Source organism: Prinia subflava, chromosome 9 (assembly GCF_021018805.1).
Source record: "Prinia subflava isolate CZ2003 ecotype Zambia chromosome 9, Cam_Psub_1.2, whole genome shotgun sequence".
Lineage (NCBI taxonomy): Eukaryota > Metazoa > Chordata > Aves > Passeriformes > Cisticolidae > Prinia > Prinia subflava.
In genome coordinates, this window is record NC_086255.1 from 28,426,144 (window position 1) to 28,452,454 (window position 26,311).

General features: G+C 45.7%; 1 protein-coding gene across 5 annotated transcripts; it reads right to left on the reverse strand.

Annotated features, from left to right (window-relative positions):
* SLC16A9 (solute carrier family 16 member 9) lies at positions 1-26,311 on the reverse strand. 5 transcript variants are annotated; one of them, XM_063406073.1, is made up of 8 exons: positions 26,169-26,311; positions 21,932-22,041; positions 14,793-14,848; positions 12,612-12,833; positions 4,730-4,873; positions 3,707-3,802; positions 1,214-2,122; positions 1-905 (listed from the first exon to the last, which is right to left on the reverse strand). In XM_063406073.1, the coding sequence occupies exons 4-8, from the start codon at positions 12,805-12,807 to the stop codon at positions 727-729; spliced, it is 1,524 nt and encodes a 507-aa protein (XP_063262143.1). In that variant the 5' UTR covers positions 12,808-12,833; positions 14,793-14,848; positions 21,932-22,041; positions 26,169-26,311; the 3' UTR covers positions 1-726. The 5 variants fall into 5 exon arrangements, with proteins under 5 accessions (XP_063262143.1, XP_063262140.1, XP_063262138.1 ...); XM_063406070.1 differs by lacking the exons at positions 21,932-22,041; positions 26,169-26,311 and adding exons at positions 15,387-15,435; positions 19,008-19,123; XM_063406068.1 differs by lacking the exons at positions 21,932-22,041; positions 26,169-26,311 and adding an exon at positions 19,008-19,146.

A 26,311-nucleotide genomic window follows, 5' to 3' on the forward strand; every position in this document is an offset into this window, starting at 1 on the left:
TTTCCTTTTACGGTTTCAACAATCACATTTATTCCTTGGTTTAAAAGGTTTTGGTTCAACAGTTTTATAAACAGGCTTCACAAAGTGTGCAACATTTATAAACATGGTTCTTAGTCGCAGTGGTAAGAAGAATCCTTACTTTCATCACAATGTTCACTTCAGTTATGTAACACAAGGTTGATTTTGTTTCCCCTCTTCTCCCTCCCACAATTGGCACTTAATCATAAACGGGAGAAACTTTAAAAAGACAAGTTAATCTAAGCATGATGTTAAAAGCACCTTGCCAAGTATTACATTTTAATAAGGCAAATTCTTGCTTTGTAAAGCCTAATTGTGCAACTTGGAGACCTACAGAAGGTGGTAGAAATGCCAGCCTTCTATAAAGAACAGGCCTTCATTTTTGCTTCAAAGTGTTCATCCCTCCACACCAACCCCCCTTAAAAAAAAGTACAGCTGATAATACAGCAGAAAATCCCCTTTACAGGGTGAGAGGAAATTACAGTAGACAAAGGCTGAAAACACGGTGCATAGTACACAAAATAAGACTGTTTTTAAAAATAACATTAAAAAAAAGAAATAAAAGAAGAAAAAAGGAAGAGATCAACAAGCAACAATGGAATTTTTCTAGTGGAAAGAGGATTTGTGGGCTTCATAAATAAGTGGAAAATTACTAAAATACTTTGCTAAATAATATAAAAAGGCGCAAAGTTGTTTTCCAGTTGTCACCTAAGCGTTAGATGCAACTTTGTAGGAGTAAGTGTTTGGAGGCATCTTGGAGCTCTGATTGGTGCAGGCATCCCAGCAGGGCAGCGCTGCCAAGAGGAGCAGAAATCCGCCCAGCAGGACACAAAAGCCACTGAAATAGAAAGCAGTGTCGTACTCCTGCGTCCAGTCGTAAAACCAGCCTGAGGGTGGGGACAAGAGAGAACTGCATCAGTGGCACAGCATTGATAACGCACAGAAACAACACATGAATCAAAAAAACCCCAAATGACAAAGTAAAATAGAATTAAATAGGCCAAACCTGAAATACTGGTTGACCTCTTAGCCATGAAATGCGTTTTTCCTCACAGGCAAATCACAAACGCAATCAGCCCAACAGCCTTTGTTTCTTGCTGCAGATTTTGATTTCATCATTCCTTTATTGTTAGACATGCAAAACCGTTCTGTCTGGCTGTGCATGGTCAGCTCCTACTGTCCACCTTGCCCTTACCTACAATTGGTGGTCCGAGGCTATTCCCAAGTCCAGCGAAGAACATCAATATCCCATAGGCATGAGTCAGCTTCTCAATCCCCACAGTCTTTGTTGTTACATACGGAAAAATTGACCAGTTCCCAGTCAGAAAACCCAAAATCCCGGAAAGCATCGCTAAGGTAAGGTAACTTTTGGCAAATGGAATTGCAAACAAGGCCACTCCTGTCATTAATAAAGTAGTTACATAGAGATATAAAGTGTTAACCCACTTGAAATCTGCCAGTATTCCTAAAATAAGTTTGCCAACAGTCGTCATAATGCCAATAATGGAAATAAGGGGCATATAATAGTCATCTTCACTAATGTTTGCACTTCTTGCTACATCTTCCATGAGCAGAGAAGGAGGAAATCCACCAATATCAAAGAGCAAGATGGCAACAAAGAGAGCCGCAAATACTTTGTTCTTGAAAAGAACCATGGTCTCCTTCCAGTAGGTCAGATAGAGCTGCCACTTCCTCTTGGCGAGTTGCTTGCAGAAGTTTGTCTGTTCTACAACTTTCTTTTTGTAAGTGTCCTTCTCATTTATGTTTATTGAGCTCAATACATTCTTATTCAAAATGCTATCCTGTTTGCAATCAGGCACACTGTTCACACATTTTTCATCAATATAGCCCTTTTCAAGGATGCTAATGTTTTCTTCAACAGTCTTCTCCTTTTCATGGTAAACAAAATATTGATCTGGGACTTTGTCTACACACATTTTCTCTGGTGGAGGAGAACTGGATGATTCCAAGGGTCTCATTAGGCTGCCACATGCTAATATATTCAGAGACAGGGCACCAACTATCAGCAGACACCCATCCAGTCCATACAGCTCAATTAGCTCTCTTTGCAGTGCTGCATATATAAAAAGTCCAACACTTGAGCCTATAAAAGAAAAATAAGTTTGGTTTAAACTGAAGAACCAAGACCATTCTTCAACTCTAACAAAATTCCACAATTCAGCAGCTATGAATATACTGCCACAGGAATGGTAATTCATTTGTGCTCCTCTCTCCCAAGTCTAATGAACTGGTAAGTCATCATCCCTCCTGAAGGTACAGTTTCTTTATTGAGTAGCCACAAAATAAAATTAAAAAAACCCCTCAAAATATCTGAACAATTTGTGACAAATAACTCTAGCAGATACTCTATAATCAAGTAGGATCACTCCTATATCTGATTAAAAACATCACAGAACTATTAAGCCACCCTTCTGCCCTGCCCATGTATCCCTTCAGGTACCACTGTGAGTTAGCACAGTTAGAATTTCCCGCTCCAACATTTTGCCTTTCTTCTCTTTGCTGCCACCTTCCTCCTCGCAGGCAGGCAGAGAGCAGGAGTTCACCAAGACCCCTCCCAGAAGCCGCCCTTGACTGCCTGGGGTTTGAGGAGCAGGGTTTGCCTGGTGGGATTTTATTCCAAAGGCATTTCTGAAGCTCTACAGCATTAAACATGCATTTGGGAAATTTGGCCATTCAGAAGAAAACACTGAAGAGTGAGAAATTCTTATGAGCACAAGCATTTAGTGCAATCCCACTCATTTAAAGAAAAGGCTCTTGGCTCAAATGAGCATATATCCATTTTAACTAGTGGATGTTCTCTCACAAGCCTCACAAACACAGAACATTAGTTTTCAAGTCAATTTAATGACAAACTTTAAAATTATTTGCTGAAGACTGTCTCTAGGTTATATTCAAGCCATTTATATACTTTGGTGCTAAACACGGGAAAAATCAATTACAAAATCCATGCTTGTTTTGCCTTCCAGGTACTAAAATTAACCAGGGCACAATAAGGTCAGGCTTTAAGGCAACCTCCCTGGAATCCAAACCAAAGCCACTGAAAATGATGCCAAGAGACATTTGTGCAGAAGCTCCTCTCAGCCTGTGTGGATGTGGTATCAGTATCTCACAACACTGATTGTACTGATGCTGTGTCTCCTCTGACAGCTACTCCAGAAAAGAGGTCAGAGCAGGCACTCCATGGCACAGAAAACAAGGCATGGGACAAGAGCCATCTGTAACTGCTCCTCCTCAGGCCACTAAAAATTGTAAAGGTGCAGCTAATGTCAGCTAGGGGGGATGCAGCATTTATACCCTGCATCTCCGAGCTCTTTCTCACCTCTGATCCTGGGTAAGAATAAAGAGAAAAAAGAGGACTCTGGAATGTTTCACCTCACTGTCGATGGCACGAAGCCCAAGCCACATGAGTCTGCTCTCACTTCAGTGAATATCCTTTCCTTATCTGTATTGATAACCCATCGCAAAAACCTAGAAAGGTAGTTACTATTTTATCTGAAGCATGAGTTTTTCTCTTCATCCTTATTGATACTTTGATTTAAGAAAGTAGTAACTTTCTTAAGCTACTGAGAAGTAACTGAGAAAAACATAATCTTCTGGTTTTTATTGCCAGGGTAACAGTGCCTGTATCAGTTGAAAAGCTGGAGAGAACAACAATCAAAAGCCCTACCTGTTGAAATCAGACCAAGTGCAAGGCCTCTGTGTTTGTCAAAATACTGGCACGTGATGGTGACTGTTGCAGTATACAAAAGGCCACATCCAAGACCTGGACAGAAACAGGCAGATATAAAGCATGCTGCATCCAAAGGAAACGAATTCCCCTTTGTTATCTCCCAGGGGATGGCCTCGTGCACTGGGTACTGGGGTACCCTTTAACTCGGGCCCAGCACAGGCTGCCTGCACTGTCCCTCCTCCCCTGCCCTGGCTGCTGAGCTGGGTTTGAGGAGCTCCTGTGCCCTGTGGAGGGAAGGGCTGCAGGCTCTGAGCCCAGGGCTGGCCCCAGAGCTGCCTCCCTGTGGCACCGGGCTGGGTTGGAGGAGCTCCTGTGCCCTGTGGAGGGAAGGGCTGCAGGCTCTGAGCCCAGGGCTGAGCCCAGAGCTGGGCAGAGCTGGGCAGAGCTGCCTCCCCATGGCACCGTGCCCGGCCAGCACAGCTCCCTGCTGGCCAGCGAGGTGCCCAAATGCCTGACACAGTTAATTTGATAAGGGGCAGGTCACCTCCTGCCAGGGGAGCAGCATTCTCATGCCTCTAGCACAGAGTTTTTTGCTCAATCCAGTTATGTGGAGAACAACATTGCTCCTTAATGATCTCTAATTTATCAAATCAGAATGAGTACGTGACAAAATTGCAGGAGAGATATTATTCCTTTAAGACTGGCATTTCATGCCAGCAGAAGAGCTGCTCAGTTCCAGCCCTCAGGTAAAACCTAAGCTTCTCCATCTCTAACAATGGTGTCAACAGAGGACAAAGTGTTTCCAAACCCTCATGAACATTTACATTGTCTTTATCTTTTACTACATGGTAACAGCCTGTATGTGCAACATCCCTCCCAGCCAAAAAGTAAAGTATTCCTTGAGAAATCAAGTCCCAGACTACCACTGCCTCTGTGGGACAGTTTCCCATTTTGTATTCATAAACCAACACCCCAAATAATCAAGACCAAGTCTCAAAATGAGGGAAAGGTGTTTCTTACCAACAACTATCCCATATGAAACATATAGGAAGTATATGTTAGGGGCAAAACTGCTCATCATGAGGCCCCCAGCCACCATAAAGCCACTGAAGATAGCTACTGGTCTTGCTCCAAAAGATGATACACATGCACTGCAGACAGGACCTAGAGGGGAAAAAAACACAAAAAATTCCTAGTAAACATCAGCACCAGCAAGAACTTCTAAAAAATATCAACCTGTGGAAATGTTTCTTATGATAACTATTGAAATGTATAGTTATATTAGATAACAATTCAGAGTGCTCATTTTCACAGGGTTCTCTAAAGCAGTCAGTTATAAAAACATTCAAAAATGCAAAATTTTTCTCAAGGAGAAACTGAACATCAAGGCCATGAAAGGGTCCTGGGGCTGTGAGGGTAAGAACAAGTGAAACATTCTGAGGAAGGAATGTCCATAGGAAGATAGAAAACATACTGGACTGCAACACTGTCACCAAACAACCAAGGTGTACAATGGTTCTGAAAAGAATCTTCATCTTGAGCCACAAAACCCAGGCAGACCATCAGCCATGCCTTAAGCAAGCAGGTATTTTTTGACAGAGCACAAAAACTGCGTTTGAAAGAGCAGGATCTGTATTCATCTCGATGTGTGATCTATAAAACTGAAATGGAAAATCAGTAACCTGGGACCACAGTTGCAGTAAGAATGCCACCTGGTGCTTACACAGAGGGAACATCTGCTGGTATGCCAGACAAGGACAAACACCTCTCCTCCCTGATTTTGGAGGGAATTAAATACCCACTAGTCAGGTGTACTACCAAAGAACCCTTTGCTACCCATCTCTGCTTCTGTAAAACTACAGAAAATAAAAGTCACTTACTGGGAGCAGCCAGACCAACATTCAAGTTCATGAGGGGTTACTCTCCAGTATTTCTCAGTTTTTAGTTCCCTTAGTTCTTCAAAACAAGGACAAAGTGAGGCAGAATTCATACCCTGCCTCTCCTCAGCCAGTTCCCTCCTCACAGAAATGGCAGAACAAGCCCTTATTTTCAGTTGTGTGACCTGGAATACACCTTTTAGTCTTAAGTAGCATGCAAGCTTGGTGCCCTGCATAAACAATCAACCAGCAAGGGACTTGGTTGCAAAGACAACTTATCTGAAACCCTGCAGCTCCAAACTTTCCTACATGAACTTAGATATTAGCCCCATTTCTAAACTCAGAGATCAGAAGTTTGATACACCGAGGAGTGCCATTATTTAATATAAACAAACAAAACCACCTCGCAACATTTGCATCTCATTTGAAGTGATACACACACACGCCATGGTCGAGTCAATCTGCAGTGATTTTGGAGCCTGCCATTTGTCAAGGTTAGCACTCCCTGACTCAGTAACTGAGACTCCCAGCAGAGGGGAGGTGAGCCCAGAAAGGTGGCTGGAGGTAAACACTTGGAGCCTGGGGATGGTGCCTGCCTAGGTTTGCAGACAGGAGTGAGCAGCTGGGAATGCAGGCAAGGCTTTCCTGTGGTTGCCGGCCACGGGACAAGCAGTCCTGGCAGGCAGGAGCAGGTGAAATGATCCTCAAAGGCAGGGCAGGCCAGAACTTTTGCCCTACATTAGACCTATCTGCCCAGGGAACATGAAGGGGGGTGAGTCTGAGCTGGGGCTTATCCAGGCAAAGAGTCAGAGTTACAGAGGAATCAAGAATATATTCCAGGAAAGGAAGGTTTAATTGGATTTTGGAAGCTATGAAAAAGGAAGATCTAAGCACATGCTGCTTCTCAAGAGTCAGCACGCTGTGGGAATGAAAGCTGGCCAGCATAACCTGGGCAGAGTAACACGCTGAGAACAAAAGCTGAGAGCATTAGATTGTTGCTGATTCTTAGAATTAATTGCTAAAACTGGCAAATTAAGATTGGTATGTTTCCTAAAACCACGGGACTAAAAATGAACAAAGGATTGACTCTGTATTATATAAAGAATTCTTCTACACTAAAAGAACAGAAGGTAGTGTTAACATAATTCAATTAAGCAGAGGAATTTGCACTCTTTCTATTCTTTATTTCTGACCTACTACCTTGCTAAAACAAACAGCATTTCCCTTCCATGTACTCTCTGTATTTTGACACAGCTACTTTCTGGTCAGGTCTCTGTCCAGTCTGGGGTGGTGGTGCTGGTACAGACATCACTGATCCCTGCCAGAGCATCCGAGGTGAAACTGGACCCTCTGACCCCAAGCCAGAACAAGAGAGACACCAAGCTGATAGATGTGGCTTCACAACCAGGCAAGGACATCTCCACTGGAACATGATCAAAAGCATCCCTGACAAGGCCCAAGGAGATGTTCTTCCAGCTTCTCTGGCTTACAAAACCTAATTCCAAAGGAGAACAAAGAGTACAAAGAGATCTTTTCGCTCTAACTTGGAAAACAACCTGCACAAAACTGAAGAACCTGCTCCAGTAAGCTCAGTATTAATCTGCCATCTCACACAGCAAGACATCTGGCAACTCAGCAACAGCCCTGTTTGTCAGAAGGAGCGCCAGGGTAAGCATTAAAATAGTTATTATAAGTCTGAGTTGAGCAGAAAAACATCTTCCCCTTCACACTAGGCACGACTTTCACACTCATCACACTGCTAGAGAATGAGTCACAAAAGAAAATCCCCCTGACAGGCAGCACCTTTGTCCTTCCCTTCCTCCCTGCACTGCTTCCCTTTCTCTGCTTCCCGTTGCACTGGCATTTTTTCCACCAGGCACAGCACCTTCAGCTATTGCCATGATATTCGCACTGCACACAAACTTGCTACACTTTAAGAATATTTGAAGCACAATGGGTTCAAGGCAGTAAATTCAGTAAAAATCCAACTTTCAGAGTGGGACTGAGACCTGCCCTGTGGATTTTGCTCAAAGCAGGCATGCTGAAGAATGCAGGAGTCTGAATACAGCCACACAGGAAAGAGATCTTCAGGCAGCATAAGGGTTTTCATTAGCTGACCCTTACCATAATATGAACAACATAAAAAAATCCCAGAGGCAATCCTCAATAGTAAGCATGAAAAATAACTTTTAAGCCAGCATTTTGTTCAGTTTGCCAGCAGCTCCAGGGGTTAGCACTGGAACTAGTACAATATTTGATGACATTGATAAATATTTACCTCTTTTACAAATAAAATCCCTAGGGCTTTTTCCTTTCCAAACGATGTATCTTAAAACTAGACCAAACTCAATCAAAAAAAGACAGTGGAGTGACAGCTAACTCTAGGAAGAAAGACTCAGCACAGGAACAGACACTGCTCTTCTGCACACAACCTGTCACAGCTCACAGTCAGCAACACAATTATCAGGGGAGCACTCAACAAGACCCCAGACAAAATGGGAAGCAGCAGCAGAAAGAAGATTGGTTTTCATGGTAGATCTTCATACAGAGAGACCAAAGAGGAAGACACTTAGGAGGGATCACTTGTACACTGGTATTTTTATTAAGATTATTTTGAATTAAATACTTTACCCTCAGTGAGACCTGGATGTGTCAGTGAGTCCTTCCTGAGACATGAGGGCAAGCCCCCTGCTGCACTCAGGAATTTAAACCTGTAGAAATGTGCAGACCTCCTGACAAGTACAAAGTTGTTTTGTTTTACGGACAGTAAGAACTAGAACGTTCTTCCTCATTATTTTCACATAAAGTGAAAAAAACCTGCAAAAACAACACTCCCTCCCCTCACTAATCTCAAAGGTCCTCCCTCCTCCACCTCATATACATAACATTTTGCTAAGCAAACTATACTGGACAACTGAGTTCTTATTCTTATCACCTGCATTAATCTGACCCACCCTACCTGGGCATCTGTCCGAGCCTGTTGAAACTGTAGAGTAGGGAAAATGGTCATGGATTCCACGTAAAATCCACTGGACAGAATACAAGGACATTTTTTGCATGTTAAACACATTTCTAAAACCTGGTTACAATAAATGTAATATTCTCCAAATGCCTGTACTTTGGATATGAATATAGATCAGAAAAAAAGCTTTTCACACTGGGCAGCAACCCACTCCCAAGTGACTGGAAAGACAGCCCCCTTCTAAAAAAGGTTGTTATATGAACTGGGCTTCTTTTCAGAGGAATCCTGGGGACACCCTCTCCCCTGCACACAAGCTATTTACAGCTTCCATACTTTACAGTGGGGGCTATGTCTGTGTGAGGCTTTTGTCCAAAAATACGTAGATGCTGCAAAGGCAGGTATGGAGTAGTAATATTGTTGCCTGAAAACACAAAATTATGAATTTTTAACACAAAAAATGAATTACTCAGATCAGCAGAAACATCCCATCAGATTATCAAGGCATGCCTTTCAAGAGAGAATCCTCCCTTTGTTCTCCCTCCATTAATGAAGGGAAGTAGGAATGGAGACATTGCTGGTGTCTCCTCCTATGCCAAGGACTGTGAAGTCAACCCTTACTATAAACAGCTGTGGTGCCAATTACAGGCGCCAAGGTCTTTGTTTTGCTTTTAACAAGTGTAACATGGATCAAATTTAATTTCAGGCTCCAAATGGATGCAAAATTAAGAACACTTGGTGCAGAAGAAACACATGATGTTCGAGAATATATATAAATAATCTCCTCTGGCCTGTTTTAGTAAGGGAAACCTACTAAACTTTTTTGATTTCTTCCTGTTGAACGAGCCCTGGAGCCATGTGCCACATCTGCCACAGCCTGAGCAATGCTGTAACACCCAATTCTGCAGAGGAGCTCTCACCTCTGCCTTCTACAATGACACTGGTGCTTGTCTTCCACTGTTCTAGGCATTTCTTCTGCTGCTCTGTAAGGGTTCACCACAGAGAGTCCTAACCCAAGCTGTGAGGAAGAGCTCAACGTGATCCCTGCCCATCCCCTTTCCAGCTGAAGAGCCCAGCTCAGGCTGGGCACTGGCTCAGCAGCACCGTCTGTGCTGTGAGCAAAAGGACAGAAATCGAACACCAGGTGCCCTGGAAATGAAGCCAGATAAACAAGGTGCTGTGCTGGGGTTCCATGTCTCCAGGCTAAGTTTAGCTCCCACGTAAGTCAGGAGTAAACATTTTAAAAGGATATCAATGCAGCAAACATGAAAGTGCTCACCAGCATCAGCTGCACAAAAAAATGTTTCAGACTACATGAACAGAGGGAAGGGGGAGAAGACAGAGGACCTTTTTCTGTGCCAGATGCCCTACATATCCCCTTGGGTCTGGTGAAATTACAGCACTAATACAGCAGAGCCACCGGCCCTAATTTTCTCTGTTAAAGAAGCTGGTGAATGTGATTGCCAGTGCCATCAATGAAAAAAGTCTTCCTAAGAAAATGGACACTGATTTATTTCCTGTCTGTGGCTAATCTACCATCATTGTCATTCCTTTTCCACTCTGGCATCTCCAGCTTCAGAAAGGGAATGTTAAGTTGAAGAAAGCTCACAGAAGAGTCTTAATGGCTCTCCAAAAGAGCATTAATTAAAAGTGTGGGAGTCTTGGCAAAATGACTGTATCAAGTTCCGGGCTTTAAAGAAAATTTAGAAGTAATTTGATTACATTCTCTAGACATCCATCACACTAATCAAGGGTCACTTCAAAATATACCACTCAAAGATAACGTTATTCATCATTGAAAACTAAAACTAAACAACTTGTATCGTAAGCTTGCATACTTCTAAGGAGGAAATTTAGTAGATTTACCATTAGGGTCAGATCCCAGCTTGACAAACAGTGGGATCTTTCATTTCAGATAAAGATGGGAACATAGAATTTGTTTTCAGTCAATTCTAATACCATCAATGTAATTAAAAGACCCTCCCTGTACTTTCTTTTGAAGGCATAAAAGGTGGGAACAATTATTAAGCTTCTGAATGCCAAACTGAAAGAATAAAACCACACGGACAGGCAGCATTCCTCCTAACCTGTCAAACCTTCATTTAATCATTCCATTCTAAAACCAGTCACAAGAGCACCTTTGAGTTGTAACATCCATCACAGGACTTTCTGCTGCTGTTTAACCCCAGCCACCACCAAGCCCATGCAGCCACTGTCCCACTGCCCCACCAGGAACGGGGACACGCAGAAGGGCAAAAGCTGGACCCCCTGGACTGACATAAAGGCAGTGCAATAGGGAAAGCAAGGCACACTGGGCATGCAGGCAAAGCCAGCCAAGGAATTCATTCCCTGCTTCCCACGGCAGGGGAGGAGTTCAGCCATCTCAGGAGAGCAGGGCCCCATCACGGGATGGTGACTCGGGAAGACAAAAGCCATCTCCCAGAAGAGTCCCCCCTTCCTCCTTCTCCCCACAGTTTATATCCTGAGCGTGATGCCACATGGCATGGAACATCCCTTTGGGCAGCTGGGGTCACCTGTCCTGCGTGTGTCTCCTCCTGACTTCCTATGCACCCCCAGGCTCCTCACCAGGAGCAGGAACAGCAGGAAAGACCTCGGCTCTGTTAGCCCTGCTCACCAGTAAGAGAAACATCTCCACATCATCAACCCTGGGTTCAGCACAGACCCAAAACACTGCCACTGAGAAGAAAATTAACTCTATGCAGTCAAAACCAGCACAGCTACAAAGCACACTGCTGAGCATTGCTCACAGTAGCAGAACAGAGAGCACTAAAATCTGGAAACTAGCATGGTGTTGATAAAAGGGAAAGGAGACTCTTAACAGAGCCAGAGACTTCTGGTCTCCTACAAGCGGGTGTACTCTTGAAATTTCCTTCTGCCTGGTTTTTCCTTCAGTAGTCACCTTGTTTATCCTTATTTTTCTCCCACTTCACTCTTTCACTCATGTTGATTTAGATCTTGATGAACTAACAGCAGGACTTAAAACCCATAACAGAGAAAACCAAAAAACCATGATGGAAGAGCAATCTACAGTCCTTCACCCACTTACACCCTGAGACTGAATACAGCCTTCCTGTAGTTAGTGACCCACCGGCCTTTGCCCATTTCTCTTCTGCCTGGTGGTAAAAACCCCTGACACAGGTGTGGCACCAGTATTTGATCAGCTCCAGGGCCATACAAAGCAGTGTTCCTTATTCAGGTCTGTATTGCTGTGGGAACATCAACTTTCTTTTGTGGAGAGTTTCCTAGGATCCTGAGCTGCATTTTGTCCATTAAACCACATTATTGCTTTTGCCTGTAGCAGCTGCCCTGCTGACAAGCAATTTTTTCCAGATCCAGCAAATAGATAATAGTTCCCATGGTGAATCTTTGAAAAACAGAAGCTAGTGATATGACTCAGTAAATACCCGTGCCTGGTATTAAAACAACAACAACAACCTAGAACATTTCAAGGTGAGGTTTTATTTCCCTAAAACTCTGCTGTTACTCTCCAGGTGACAATGTCTTACTAAAGAATAGTTGCTTTATTTAACGCTATTATTACCCATAACTTTCCAGTCTTCAAAGGGAGTTTTTTTCTCAAGTAGAAAATGCAAAGGAGCATTTTCTCACTGGTAGGTTTACTGCTGGACATGAAAAGTTAGCAACTGGTTTATTGGATTTTTTTCCATAAAGTACTTGAACCACTTCAGACTAACAGTTTGCCCTGATTTTAAGACAATAATGTAAATATTAAAGTCTCATTTTTAAAAAAAATGCATCAACAAAATTACTGTTCAGCTTCCCAGAGTGTGGCTTTTCTAGGTTATTCAAATACAATCATTTTGAATTTTCTAAAGGGAATATTTTTATGACTCTTTTATCATTATATTGCTCTGGGTTATGCATAGTGAAACTATAAATGTAATCTTCTTACCCATCTTGACCTAAAACAAAAATGCAGCACCCTCATTTGCAGCTATCTTTGATACAATTCCAGGAGCATGCAGAGAGGAAAGCATCAATTGGAAACGTTTCAATTTAAGACAGATTCTGCTTCTGCACTTACTGGCAAGCAATCCGATTCCATTTGCCAGCGATCCCACCCAGGCAGTCTTGCCTTTCCCTTCTCCAAAGGCATCCAGCCACTCCAGGTACAGCACTCCCACCGCCAGCGGCGAGCCGTAGCACAGGAACTGCGTGAAGAAGGACACGGCCACGATCACCCAGCCCCAGCCGCCGTCCGGGGGCTTCCCAAACGCCATCCTGGCAGCTGGGAGCAGGGCAGCACCTGTGTGACAGAACAACGAGAGCAGAGCGTCAGGAGGGTGCCTGGGCACGGGAGCAGTGCAGAGGAGTGCAGGTTCAGGCAGAGGCTGGCCTCAGCCGTCCTGCATGAGCAGCTGCAGCACAGCACACACGCACAGGAAACTGGAGCTGCCATACTTGCAAACACAGAAAAAAAAAATTCCAAATATTTTTTCCCCCTCAGGTGCCATTTTCACACTTGGGGATTCAGCTCCTGCTGGATTTTGAATGCGGTGGGAATCAGCAGCTCCTGACCTGTCTGCTGCCCTTATTCCTGCTTTTTCCTGAGTTTGAAAACTTGGAAAAGATTTCCAATGCTTCATCTGCCAAGGCCACCACTGTCCCACATCCCCAAGCACCATATCCACAGGGTTTAAATCCCTCCAGGAATGGGAACTCCGCCTCATAACCTTTTCCAACCTGCCCCTCCCCTGGCACAGGGATGCCCAGGGCTGTGTCACACCAGGGCTGGGACACCCCGGCTGTCCTTGGCCTCTTTCCCACCAAAGAGGCATTTCCAGGAGCATCCCTGCTGTCTGCAGCACAATTCCAGCGTTGGAATCCCTGAGATCCCTCCTGCTGCCATTCCCAGAGGGCACCAAGAGCTAAACCATGTCCCAGGTGTGATTTGGGAGCAGCCGGGGCTGGCTCTGCAAAGGCTCCTCATCCCCAAATCCCTCGGAGCTGTCTAACAGAGAGACAGCACCCAAAGCACACTAAGTCGTGCATACACCAGCAGCGTATGACAGAAAAGCATTCAATTTGCTGAGTGCTGAACAGGCTTTGTGAAAACTCCAGGCAATAATATCTGCCACAGTTCAACAAGAGAGCCCCACGGTCACCTGCTCTTAAAAACATGAACATCAAAACAGGAGCAAAAAATCTCTACTCAGTTCCCATCTCAGCACAGTATGCTGCCATTTATTCAGGTGTTTGCCCCCAGATAGTGCACTGTGGGAGGGGCAGACCAAGAGGGAGACTGACATTTTGGCAGTAGTAACAGTTATGTACTCTGCCCTGTTAACAATGCAATGTGCAGAGAGCTGCGTCCAAGAATCATTTCAAATATATTAGTGAAGTGAGCTCAAAGACTGTACAGGTGTGGCTTATATGCCAAGACATGACAGCAGCAAACAGGCACACAAAAATCTGCTATAACCTGTTGGAGTGTCTGCCCTCTGTGCAGTTGGCACACATCAGCCTTCCCCAAACTGGCAAGCACTTCCTGACTCCAGAAATCCCACCTTGCTCCTTTGCATGGCACAACCCATCACCTGTGCAGCTTTAAATAACCCACCACCCTCTCATCTTCTCAAGACTAGCGTGTGAATGTAGGCATCAATACTTCCAAAATCTAGCAAATTTAGAGGTTTTTCAGGTTACACTGCTTTGGAGTCTCTCCCTGTGCACACAACCAGCCTGTCCCCCCTCTCTACAGGGAGCAATCTGCCCAAGTGATGACCACAAAACACACGCTCTGCTCCTGGCTCTGCCACTAACTGGATATATCATTCTCAACAGTTTTATTTCCTTTACCCTGGAAGATAGAAAGAGATAAGATCTTACCCTGTTTTCTTCATGAAATATTCTCAAGGAGCATCTCCACACTGCAGCTTAAGCGTTAAGACTGCTGCAGTAACAGCTCTGCTCTGGGAGACTCCCAAGAGGCAAAGCAGAAAAATAAATGCATTGCACTGCCTTTTGACTTAGGAACCCAGAGGAAATGGAAAAAAATTACTGCTGTATGAAAGCAATGGGGGAAACAAGCAGACAATAACATGAGCTCCTCACACCCTTTCCTTGGGCAATTTTTAAGAATTTCCATGGAAAACCTCACACAAGCACTAAAGTGTAAAGCATTGAGGAATTGTATAGAGACATGAAAAAGGGCAGTTCTAGTTTACAGATGCACTTAAATGTTCCTTTGAGGGTAGATACTCACAGATGATGACAAATATCTGTCAGCTTCCTATAAATGTACCTTCATGTGACAACTACCTGCAGAAAAAGAACAAAGCAAGTTTTCAGCCAACGTATCACTGCAACAGTTAACATAACTCTGAAAAAAAACAGTGGCTTCACATGAAATTTATTCCTTTTAAAATCTTCTCAGAGGAACTTCAGAAGCAAAGAAGTTATCTCAGGGGAGAAGTAGTGATCCCCTGCAATTAATTAACATCTGACAGCAGCCTTGAGCCCTCGAAAAACAAAAACATCCCTACTAATGTAAAACACATCTTGACATCCTGGGTCCTTTGGGGCTGATTTACAATTTTAATATACTGACTGTCCTTGAAGATACAACACTCCCAGTTACAGATGTTACAGAGTTACTTGTTTCAGTTTATAAATGTAAGCTCTGACTCACTCCAATGCCTGGTGAGTGTCCCTTGGTCCTGTGAGAGGCAAGGGTGGCAGCTGGGATGGACAGAAGTCACAGGCACTTTCCTATAACAGTACCCTTCACACAAAAAGGGATCCCCACATTTCTACATGAAATATTTGAGTTATTTGAGTGCAGTCCCCAAGAGCTCACCTATGCATCTCTACATGAATTATTATCACTTGGCTTGTTTTCTCCCTGCCTAGAGGAAAAAAACAATAGTGGAAATAAGTAACAGCTTTAAAAGCAGACAATGAGACAAAGCAAGGAAGTTTTCAGAAAAACTCTACAGTAATGGAGGTAGACAGTGAATAGCCCCAACTCATATTTGTTTAAAAATAAACTTTAGAAAACAAACACACTTTAGCTGTTATATTGATTTCCATGATATTGATGCCCTAAAATTTGGCACAAAGACAACTTTAGAGTTCAGTTCTGCTATTCTAAACATTTGATGGGAAGGAAGCAAGGACTGGGCAGGAGAGGAAAAAGTTTCTGTAGTCTCAGGTCACGTAGTCTCTTTAATAGAAAGGCTAAAAACCTCTGGATTAGTTTGTCACCTGTTGCAATGCTGTAGTATTGCAGTATAATTGAATTTACCAATTGCATCCAATTTACAGCAGTAGAAGTGCTGACCTTTTACATCCTGACAACTCTCATTTTGCATCACAGATCTCTTTTGCATCCTTTAGCTAAATAACAAAACTTTAGGCATCAAAGCCATCTGTGAATGTTCCAAGCCATTTACAGTCCACGGGTGTCAAGCAAAAAGTAAAAAGCACCATCAACTCCCCCCAGAAATCATCCTCAGAGGAATAACAGATCTATAAAACCCCAGGGTCTGTTTTTAAGGAGCTGGCTTTCTATCCCTTCTCCTCCCTTTCCTGTTTTTGCAGGTTATTCCTTCACCTCTCTCTGCTGTGTGTCTGATACCCAAACTGAGGTGTATTCCAACTCCCCCGAAGGCTCAAGGCCACAGGGAGCTGCCAGACCTGCACGAGGAGCCTGTTCCCCAGAGCCCTCTGCTGTGATAGTGAAAGATGTCCTGGACAACCAAGCCACTGCTGGCACCGTGGATATCAATCCACTTTCTACTGGCACATTATTTAATGCTTCTCCAAAAGTGGCAAGTTGTACTGTAACAGCTTGGTAGCAGGGAAGAGAACTGACAGTGAGAATTAAACCTTCACTTGCACGGACACCAAACCTGTGCATCCACTTGGGAAGGGACCCAAAGGGCCTTTTACTGTTTTCTGCCTCTGTAGAAGGAGGACACAAACTGCAAAGATAAATGTGGACACCAAAAATGGAGAAGCAGCAGCCCACACAGAAGGGAGTGAGGGGAGTCAGTAGCTTGGGGATTTTTTCTCAGAACCAACTGGGATGACTTGTGTAATCCTGGTAACAGATAAACAACCATTTAAATGCAGGATTCAGGTGGGAACAGCATCACAAACCTTTCTGTTCCCTAACCTTAGGGATATTGTTTCAGACTCCAGAAAACCAAATTAAATTAAAAATACTGAAAAAGAGACACGAAGCACAAAGAATTGAGCAGTAACTTGAAATTTGGTGAGAAAAAGCTTTTCAGTGAGTTGTACTCACTGCGAATAAGAATCAGAGGAAGAGAGCTGCTTGATGAAAGCCTTTACCAACCACAACAAAAAGAAACCCTAGAGAACAAACTGAACAACAATTTCAATGGGGAAAGAGAGAAGTGTCTGGCTGCAACGATTTGCTTTGCTCTGAGCACCATTATCACAACACTGAACTCCCTTCCTATAAATCTTAGAATTTGGCTTAAAGATGACAGATGAGGACAAAAAAAGAACATTACCACCACTGGAACACTAGCCCTCAGCACAGCAACTTGTATTAATCTGTGGCAAAGGGACTCTTGAGAAAGACAGTAGCAATGTGATTGTTTCCAGGCTGTTCTTTGTGCAGGGAGCCCGGGTAAGTGTTGCTTTCTGCGAGCAGCACATGGCTGCAAAGAAAGCTGATGTCAGCAGAAACTGTGATTAACACTGGGCTAGTCGAGCTTGGCAAGGCGCTGCTACAAACCAAGACGGTACCAGCCAGAGAAGTAACATCCCTCATTTTAAGCTGAATCAGGTTTCTTGTAAATTTCTTTTTTTTTTTTTTATTTTTCAGGCAAGTTCTTGCAATTATCATCTGGAATTTCTGCTACCCTTAGCTTGTAACATATAGAGCACGAAACTGGTGCATTATAGTTGCTTTTAACATGCTCGTCATATCCAAACACCTGCACACGTACTGATGCAGCAGCATAAGCATTGCATTAAATTCACTGAAAAATGCATCTGTACTTCCATGACATCAGACTTTAACTGATCTTCTAACTACACTACCTTACTGTGACACTGAATATATATTTATTTCCTTCTTACTTCTCAATATTCAGGTCTGCCTATTTCTCACATTTCTCTACTTGCCCTTCTGTCAGTTAAGCACGGGTTGTCAAAATCAATGTTTCCTCCTATTTCTCATGGATGACAGAAGTGTGAAACTTAAAACAAAACAAAACACTAGAACAAAACCTACCAACAACAGCATAATGTTTTTCTATTGTGTAAAATTAGTTTACATTAAGAAGCATCAGTGGGGCAGCACATAAACCACTCAGCTTTGCACAAATCTGTCAGCTCAGCAGAACCAGTCCTACCTGTTCCCAGAGCCTCACTGCTCCAGAACGGATGGAACCCCCCGAAAGCACCACCTGAGTGCCTGTCGGACCCTAGCATGCATCCAGGCAGGCAGATGTGAGCCGGTGCTGCTAGAAACCAGCAGCCAGCAAGATTTACCCGAGATCTCCTCTGCAGAACGAGAGCACGGTGCGCGCCGCCTCACGCATCGCAACCTGCGAGGGCTCCCCTCGGCATCTGCTGGCCCGGCCGCTCCGTGCCCCTCGGCCAGGGTCTCCGTGGGGATGGGTGGCCTCTTATAACCCCCGGCTCGCCTCGCCTCTCCCCACGCCCCGGGGCCAGCCCACAGCCCCGCGTTACACATTGACGCCTTCACCTCCAGGCCAGTTCCGACGGGAAGCGCTCATCCGCGCCGTGACGCGCCCAGGAGGTGACTGAAGGTCGCCCTCGCCGTCCCGGTGCCACACACGGTCGAGCCCCAGTGCCCCGCTCCGGGGCAGCCGCCGAGGGCATTGCCCCTGCAATGGGCACTGCCCCGCGATGGGCACTGTCCCCGCGAGGGGCATTGTCCCCCGATGGGCACTGTCCCTGCAATGGGCACTGTCCCCGCGATGGGCACTGTCCCGCGATGGGCACTGTCCCCCGATGGGCACTGTCCCCGCGATGGGCACTGTCCCCGCGATGGGCACTGCCCCGCGATGGGCACACACGGAGGCTGCCGGGCTCCCGCAGCGGGCACGCACCGAGGCCGACGGGCGCCCGCTGCCCCGTGCCCGTGCAGGTGTCGCACACCTCCCGGTGCCCGCGGGGCACAGCGGGGGCACCACAGCCAGCACTGAGGGGCGGCCGGCGGTGGGCACCGCTTGGGATGCGCTCGCCCCGGGTGGGCGGCACGATCCGCTCCAGCTCCTTTTCCCGAAGCCTTTCCCCGGAGACCGCGCAGAGCCCCCCATGCCCCTGGGCCGGCCCTGCTGCCCCAGCCCCCGGGCAGCTCCCGCCGCAGAGCGGGGCCGGGCAGGGCCGAACCCGCGGGGGCTCCGTCCGGCCGCCCCCCGCCCCCTGCCCGCGCCCCGCGGCCCCGCTGCCCCCGGGGGCCCGGCCCCGTTACCTGCGGGCGGGCGGCCCGTGGGGCGGGGGCGCGGAGCCGCCCCCGGGGAGCCGGGGCAGCCCCGCATCGCGGCGCGGCGGGCGGGCCGCGGCCGGCACGAACCGGTTGTAACTCGGGCGGGGGAGGAGCTGCCGGGGGCCGCCGCCGCCTCCGCCCGCAGCCCCGGCGCGGGGGGACCGCCCCGACCCCCCGCCCCTCCGGGCAGGCGGGGCGGCCGCTGGGCTCGGACTCACCTCCTCCGCCGCCGCCCTGCCCCGCTCCTGCTCCTGCTCCGCGGGCAGACCCCCGCCCCGCCGCCTGCCCCTGCCCGGCCCTCGCCGGGGACAGGCCGACACGCGTCCCCGGCCGAGGCTGGTCCCCAGCCCCCAGCCCTCTTGCTGGAGCCGCGCGGAGCCGCCGCCGTGCCCCGAGCAGCGGCGCTCAGCGCGGGGTCCCGCCGGGTGCCGCTGCCAGTCCCCAGCGCAGCCCCGCCACTGTCAGCGGGGGCCTGGCCCCGGGGCACGGTGCCCCCACCGCCATCCCCGCTCCTCGCTGCCCGGGCCGGCTCCCCCGGGCACTCCGCGCCTCGGACCCCGCGCGGGTCCCAGGGCGGCGGCACGGCCGCAGGACCGGGATGGGCGCTGGATCGGGATGGGCCCTGGAACGGGATGGCCGCAGGACAGGGATGGGCCCTGGACCGGGATGGGCGCTGGCTCCCGCCACCAGCGATGCCAAAAGGCCGCAAACTCGCGCTGCAGACAGCCATGCAGGCAGCACACATGCAGCACTGCAACCCCAGCCTGCCAGCTCAGGGGCTGAGAGACAACTCACTCGTGTATCAGCGCACCCACTGCCTTTAGAGGCCGCCTCATGCCAGCCCTGGCCGGACCCGCGGGCATGGCACGTCCAGCGCTGTCAGACATACGGCACGGGAGTTGTCAAGTTCACCCCCAGACTGCAAAGGCTGTTGCAGAAGCTGACTGAACACTCAGCAGGCATCAGCCTCTGCCCCGGGTGTGTTCAGCGTGACAACCCTGCTGCTACCTCTGCCCAATTAGAGCTCCTGTAACCACACACTGCAGGTGGAAATACAAACATTCCCAGAGCTGGGTGAAATTCTGAGAGCTGAAACATTCCTAGACCTGAAATTCCGATGCAACCTCAGATGTCCACAGCCTCTGCAGCTCCTACAGGTATGGCATCACTCCCCTTTTCAGACCTGCAGTCCAGACTTACTCCTTCGTGCAAAGGAGTAAGTACTCCTTCGTGCAAACCTTACAAAGGTTTGTGAACGTCCAATGTCTTTGAAAGTGTCTTGACCCACATCTCACAGTGTTCAAGTAAATATTGAAATTAATACTTGCTACTGGAAGGACTGACAGAAGAATGACATAAACTGCAGCCTCGCTTCTAAGACATCTCAGCTGGCATAGGGCTGTGTTGTGTGTCTCATGTCGAAAAGGGCAGCCAGCTGAAGGGGGCGGGGAGAGAAAGGAGAACAGGAACTCCGAGAGCTCTAGAAAACTGTTCCAGGGAGGAGAACTGAAATAAATGGCATTTAACCTAGAGAGAAGGCAGAGGGGAAACATAATAGCATTCTTCAAGAACTGTAAGAGGTTACTGTGAAGCAAAAGGAATGAACTGTTCTGCATATGCATTAGAGAAATAGAAGAGGTGAGTAGGCTTAGATTCCATCCCCAGGTAACTGCTATAGATATTGGGAAAGGCTAGGCTAGCTTGCTGCTTGCACAGATTTTTTGGGAAGCACAGCATTTTGGGAACACGTGCACTGGGACTGCTGAAACAAATGACTGAAGACAGCTGCCCAGACAGTAAACAGCCACTGTTTACTTTGATTGCTTCTTGGGCTTCAGGACACAGGCTGAAATCGAAAGGATAGCTGAAATCTTTCCATAGCCACACAAGAGATGGCTGGGAAACAACAATTCTGAATTAACTGTACAAGATGTGCTGTTTCCTACACTTCCATACAAAATGTTTTGCAAAGAACTGCATATAAGGCTCCAGTTTCCATTACAGTGCTTGATACAGAAGCTTAAAAAAAACTATCTTGTGGGCTAAAATTAAATACTTCACTCTAGCAAAATTGGTTATGAACATCTGAAAAAATCAGTGCATTCACAAATTCACAGTGGTTTATCTGTACAGGAATGTGCAGAAGAGTTCAGGCACATCAGTGCAGGAGTACATTGACACACACAGGATCCTCATGTAGAGGAAGCAAGCCCAGCCAGATGTAAACCAAACCCAGTTCAGATCACAGGCACTTTGGACCTGGACAGGAAACCCCGCTTGAGAATAAACATGCACTTTAAATGAATACATACTGACCCTAATTGCTTTACTCTAACTTCTCTGGTGTCCTCCTGATGACAAGTCCCCTGTTTTAATTAAACCCGTTCTTAATATGAACATGCCAGTCAAGTGCACACCATAATCCTGAGAGGCCAACCTTGCTGGCAAGAAACAGAACAGGGAAAACAAGCTGCAGAAAAACAAGGTTAGAGGAAAGAGTCCCCTCCATGTCTCCTTTGTCCCTGGTTTCATAACAGGCCATGCAGCCCTGTTCAACTCTAGGTTTTTGCTCACTTGGCCTACAGTATTTTGGCAACTGCCATTTGGCTTAGATTTCAGATCACTGGTTAATCTTCTCATTTCTTCCCTAAAGAAACCTTCCTACATGGCCTTCCAAGGCCTGGTGATTTTTAACAGTGCCATAGCTGCACTGTTCATAACTACACTTAAATCCCTCACATCACCATAATTCTTAAATTCTCACTTCAGAATAGAAAATTAAGCAAAATACATTGAATAATTCCTATAAGCCCCTTTTTCCTTCAGCCTATGAGATCTAAAAATCCAAAGGATAAAGGTACTTGTAAGGCATGACCAGGGATGAGAGCAGCACCTAGTTAAAAATTCACCTGATTTTTGGTACACCATGGCTGCAGGATGTGCTGTTCTGGGTCACTCTCAGCGAACAGATGAGCGAGGAATGTTCTCTACTTCACAGACAGTGCACTAGCAGCAGCTCCTGAAGGACAGAGAGGAAAATTAGAGGGGATCCAAACAGCCAGCTTGGAAGGGGTCCTTCCCAGCAAGGAATGCAGCTGGTGCTGAACACCCTGAATCTGATCAAAAGGATTATCACCCTGGGTAGAGAGGGAGAAGGTCTGGGGGTTTTGGTTAGGGTTTTTTTGTTGTTTTTATTTGTTTGCTTGTTTGATTTTAAAGAAGGCCCAGATCCTGCAATGGAAGAAAATCTCAAAACATAGCCAAATTCTAATTATTTGATCAACTACTGTCCTTTACACTGTGGTCCAGGCTGGGGAGCATCCTTCTGTATTTCTGCAGTCCTTACACAACCAGCGTAGGAGGAGAGAGTCTGGAATGAAAGGGTAAGGCCAATATGTGCAAAGTCCACCTTAGGTGTTCGGTTAACTTGCTTGTGGAAAGTGTCCATTAATGATTGAAGGGGGAACAAGGTGAGGAGAACAATCAGTAGTTTTACGGGAGTTTAATTTAAGCAGACATATTAAATATTGATGCACTCACAGAGTCTAAAGGACACTCATTTGTCTTCAGCAGCCGCAGAAGGCAACGCTCCCAAAGTTATAAATTAACCCTTCATGGGAGAGGTGAGAAGCATGAGGCTTGTCAAGTGCTATTTGACCACATTAAGGAGCTCACTACAGCTTCTCTCAGATCTGTGTGAAAGGGAACAAGACTGTTTCAGCTGCAAAGAACACAGATTTCCTAGGAGGTGCCAATACAGTGCCACAAAGCCCCCTGGTGCCATCACAGCTGTGCCGACAGGGAATACTGCCTACTTTGTCTGGGAAGATGCAGATACAGTGGCAGAATTGTCCCTCCCACAGTCTGGCTGTCACTGATAACATTAAATCCAAGGTTTCCACACCACCATCTTCTGCAGAGGTCCCATAACACGGGCAAGGCCTGAAGTCTGTTCAGATGAACTGTGTCCCCAGTCTAACCATGTCTGACAAACTGGCCAGCTGCACACAGGAGAGATGGAGAGGAACTCTGTACAGGAGCATATGGTGACAAGACAAGGGGGAATGACTTGAAACTGAAAGAGTGGAGGTGTATAATAGATATTAGGAAAAAGTCCTTACTGTGAGGGTGGTGAGGCCCTGGCACAGGTTGCCCTGGGAAGTTGTGGATGTCCCATCCCTGGAAGTGTTTGAGGCCTGAGCAACCTGGTGTAGTGGAAGGTGTCCCTGCAGGGGAGCTGGAATTAGATGATCTACAAGGTCCCTTCCAATTCAAACCATCCTGTGATTCAAATGCTGCTTCGTAAATCTGTTTTCCATGTTAGTCTTCAAGTCTCCATATGTGCAAAATAATCATCATGTGCAAACCTTCTGCAAAGTTTATAACAAAAGAAAAGCTGCAGTCATCTAGCTTTAAAAAAATGTAGTCTATGTTTTCTTCTTTTTCATCTCCTTACTTTTATATGACTGAATGGATGAAGGGTTTTTTAGGTTCTTGCACTCCCTGTGTAAGTAATGAGGACATCACCTGCATGTCCTCATGAAGGTATTACCAAACGAGGGAAAAGCTATCTAATCAAATTCTAACTTGCTTATCACTTCAGTGCTCTTGCCACGCAACACAATCAACCAATGCAGCTGCAAGGAGTGGTTTTTTGAAGATGTCTGAGGTACAGTTTCTTAGTAAAAGTTTGTTGCAACAAACTAGGGAATTGTGAAAATTTTTATGTAACATAATCTTCTGAATCTGTTGCATATATTTGCATTCCCTAAACTGATAAAGGAACTATTTGAGTTTGGCAAATAATGAAGTTTTCCATATTTAGAACATTAGGGAAAATCACAATATTTTAAGGCTATTTTTAAAATCACATACATTTAACTAAAATACAAACGTGCACCACACAATGGCAAGTAAGTGCTGACAACATGAATCAAACACAACATCTGCTAAGAGTGCAAAATGGAAATAAAATTAGCCCTGTATCTCCAAGCAAAGGGATTTATCAGTTCTATTTTCTTTCAGGAAATATCTAGCAGTATATTTTTATTATGGCACAGGTACCTCATGACCTTCAGGTTTGCCATAAATTCACAAAGATCAGTGCCAGTACAAACCACAAATGCTATTTTCACTGAGATATAAATTTTCTGTTGTTCAACCCAACTTCCCTTTCCTGATCCTGTTACATGCCCCTCACAGTAACGCTAGTCTCCATTAAGATGGTGCATTATTGTACTGGGACAGCTCAAGAAAGCACTCACTGTTTTAGGAAAAAGATTCCATCTTCTTCAGAGATGAGAAGATTCCTTACAGAGAAAGGCAAGTGTCAGAGCTGTCTCATCTAGCAGCAGATCTTGTATATATGAGTATGTATGGTTACATTAGAGAACCAGATGACAGCAAAAATACCAGCATATTAAAGAAATCACAGTCCTGAAATAAATCACTTTTTCAGAATAACTCAGTGACTTATCTTTTCCTTTTCCCCTGTCACACCCCTTTCTGAGTTATTGTATTCAGGGCAATAAAGTGCTTGTTTAACTAGAGGGAGGCAGCCTGGTTTATGCTATCTCTGCTTTTTTTGTTCTTAATCCAGAATATCAGATCTCTTTTCTGAATTCTATTTTGTATTAGGCTTCATTTCCTAATGGGCTACAATAACCTTTATGGAAGAATACGACCAAAAATGGTTAAACATATTTTCACTTTCAGCAGTGGATGGACAGAAAATGAGAACTGGATTCTTAGTACTGCTGAAAAGCACTGTGATCAGGAACAAGGCAAATCCCAGAAGGTCCCAAATTCCAGTGAAGGCTGCAGTAATCAGAGCTGTGGCAGGGGGCACAGTGAGGTGGAGGAAAGGCATTCAAGAACATCCTGTGAGAAAATAACAACTCGTTTGTTTTACACAGAATTATCTCCAGCTTCTCCCTGTTGAGCACATGACAAGGACCACTCACTACTGTGACAGTCAGATGCTCCGGAAACCCTCAGTTCTCCCCCCATGGGTAGCTTTTAGTCTTTGTAAAAACTGTAAAAAAAAGACTTTGACATCTTTTTGCTCTGGAGCTGAAGTCATCTGTTTGGCCCACGTTTGCAATCTCCACAAATGAAAGGCAAGTATTTCTGTTGAGGTGGTCACCAGGCCATTAATCCTGGCTCCTCAGAAGCAGTGTTTGCTTATTCCCTGCAGAAAATTCATCTATTTCTTGCCAACAGAGGGTACTGAAGTTTAATGGCACACATTTACCAGGGCAGGAAGCAGCACAATGCATTCCTGTGAGACTCTGCGGAGTACAGACACGCTCTTTTCATCTTGCTTGAGTACTAAGTTCATTTAATAGACCTGAGTTAGCTTTTCCCTCTTTTATTTAACCATATTAAAGTATCAAGGAAGGCATTTATTTCCCATCAATTAAATGGAGAGGATAATAGTAGCAGTATGAAGCAGCCAGAAACCTAAACTCATCTCATTGCTATCTCCTTTCAAGGCAAATGCTGTCAGTTTTTTCTGTCTAATGCAGTCCTGCCACTTCACATGTAGCATTATTTCTGATGCTCCCCTTTAGCCTAGTGTTGGGTCCTCACAGGCTGAGACCACGATCCCAAATTAAACTCTATTTTTCTAGTCACTCTCATGCATTGACCTGTTGGCAATACAGCACATGCTAAAACAGTTCAAAATTAATCACTCCAAATGTCTGTGAAGAGCCCCAAAAAACACACATCCTTTAATTTTGACTGCCAAAACAAACTTAGTGAGTGGAGAGACAAAAGGGAAAGCAAGATTCCACAATGAGAGAAGGTTATTTTAAGCTTATGTCAAGCTGACACCCAGGGCTTGTCTAAATATAGATTTGTCCACTGTAAACACCCTTAGTCTGAATTTAGTGCTGACACATGTAGAGTTACTCAGCAATGACAGACAAGCTTTGCATCCACACCCAGGCCCACAACAGCGCTCAATCATTAGCAGTTCCTGAAAAAATAGTTTGCAAGTGGGTCTCTGCATCCAAAGAGAAGCATCAACCAAGAAAAGCTTATCTCCTGCTGTTGGCATCACACTTTTGCCATCTGAGCTCTCAAGGTGAGAAGCAAGCTCACCAAGGGGCTGCAGCTTTCAGGCTCAGCTCTTTCACTTACCATGGTTTGCAAAGAACAGGCGAGGAGGGGCTGTGCAGACACGTTCCTTGGGCCTCTGCAGTGGCTCACATGTGGAAACAGCCTGTGCTGGGCAGGTGTGGGGCATTGTTCTGCCACTCAGAAATAAATCCCGGCTTTCATTC

What these genes read in the sequence shown, in the direction of transcription:
- SLC16A9 (XM_063406073.1), bottom strand. Translation starts at nt 12,807, where the DNA reads ATGGCGTTTGGGAAGCCCCCGGACGGCGGCTGGGGCTGGGTGATCGTG. An exon ending in TGGAATCGGATTGCTTGCCA is followed by an intron (nt 4,874 to 12,611) that starts GTAAGTGCAGAA and finishes TTTCCCCTCTAG; the next exon opens with GTCCTGTCTGCAGTGCATGT. An exon ending in ACTTGGTCTGATTTCAACAG is followed by an intron (nt 2,123 to 3,706) that starts GTAGGGCTTTTG and finishes TTTCTTTTATAG; the next exon opens with GCTCAAGTGTTGGACTTTTT.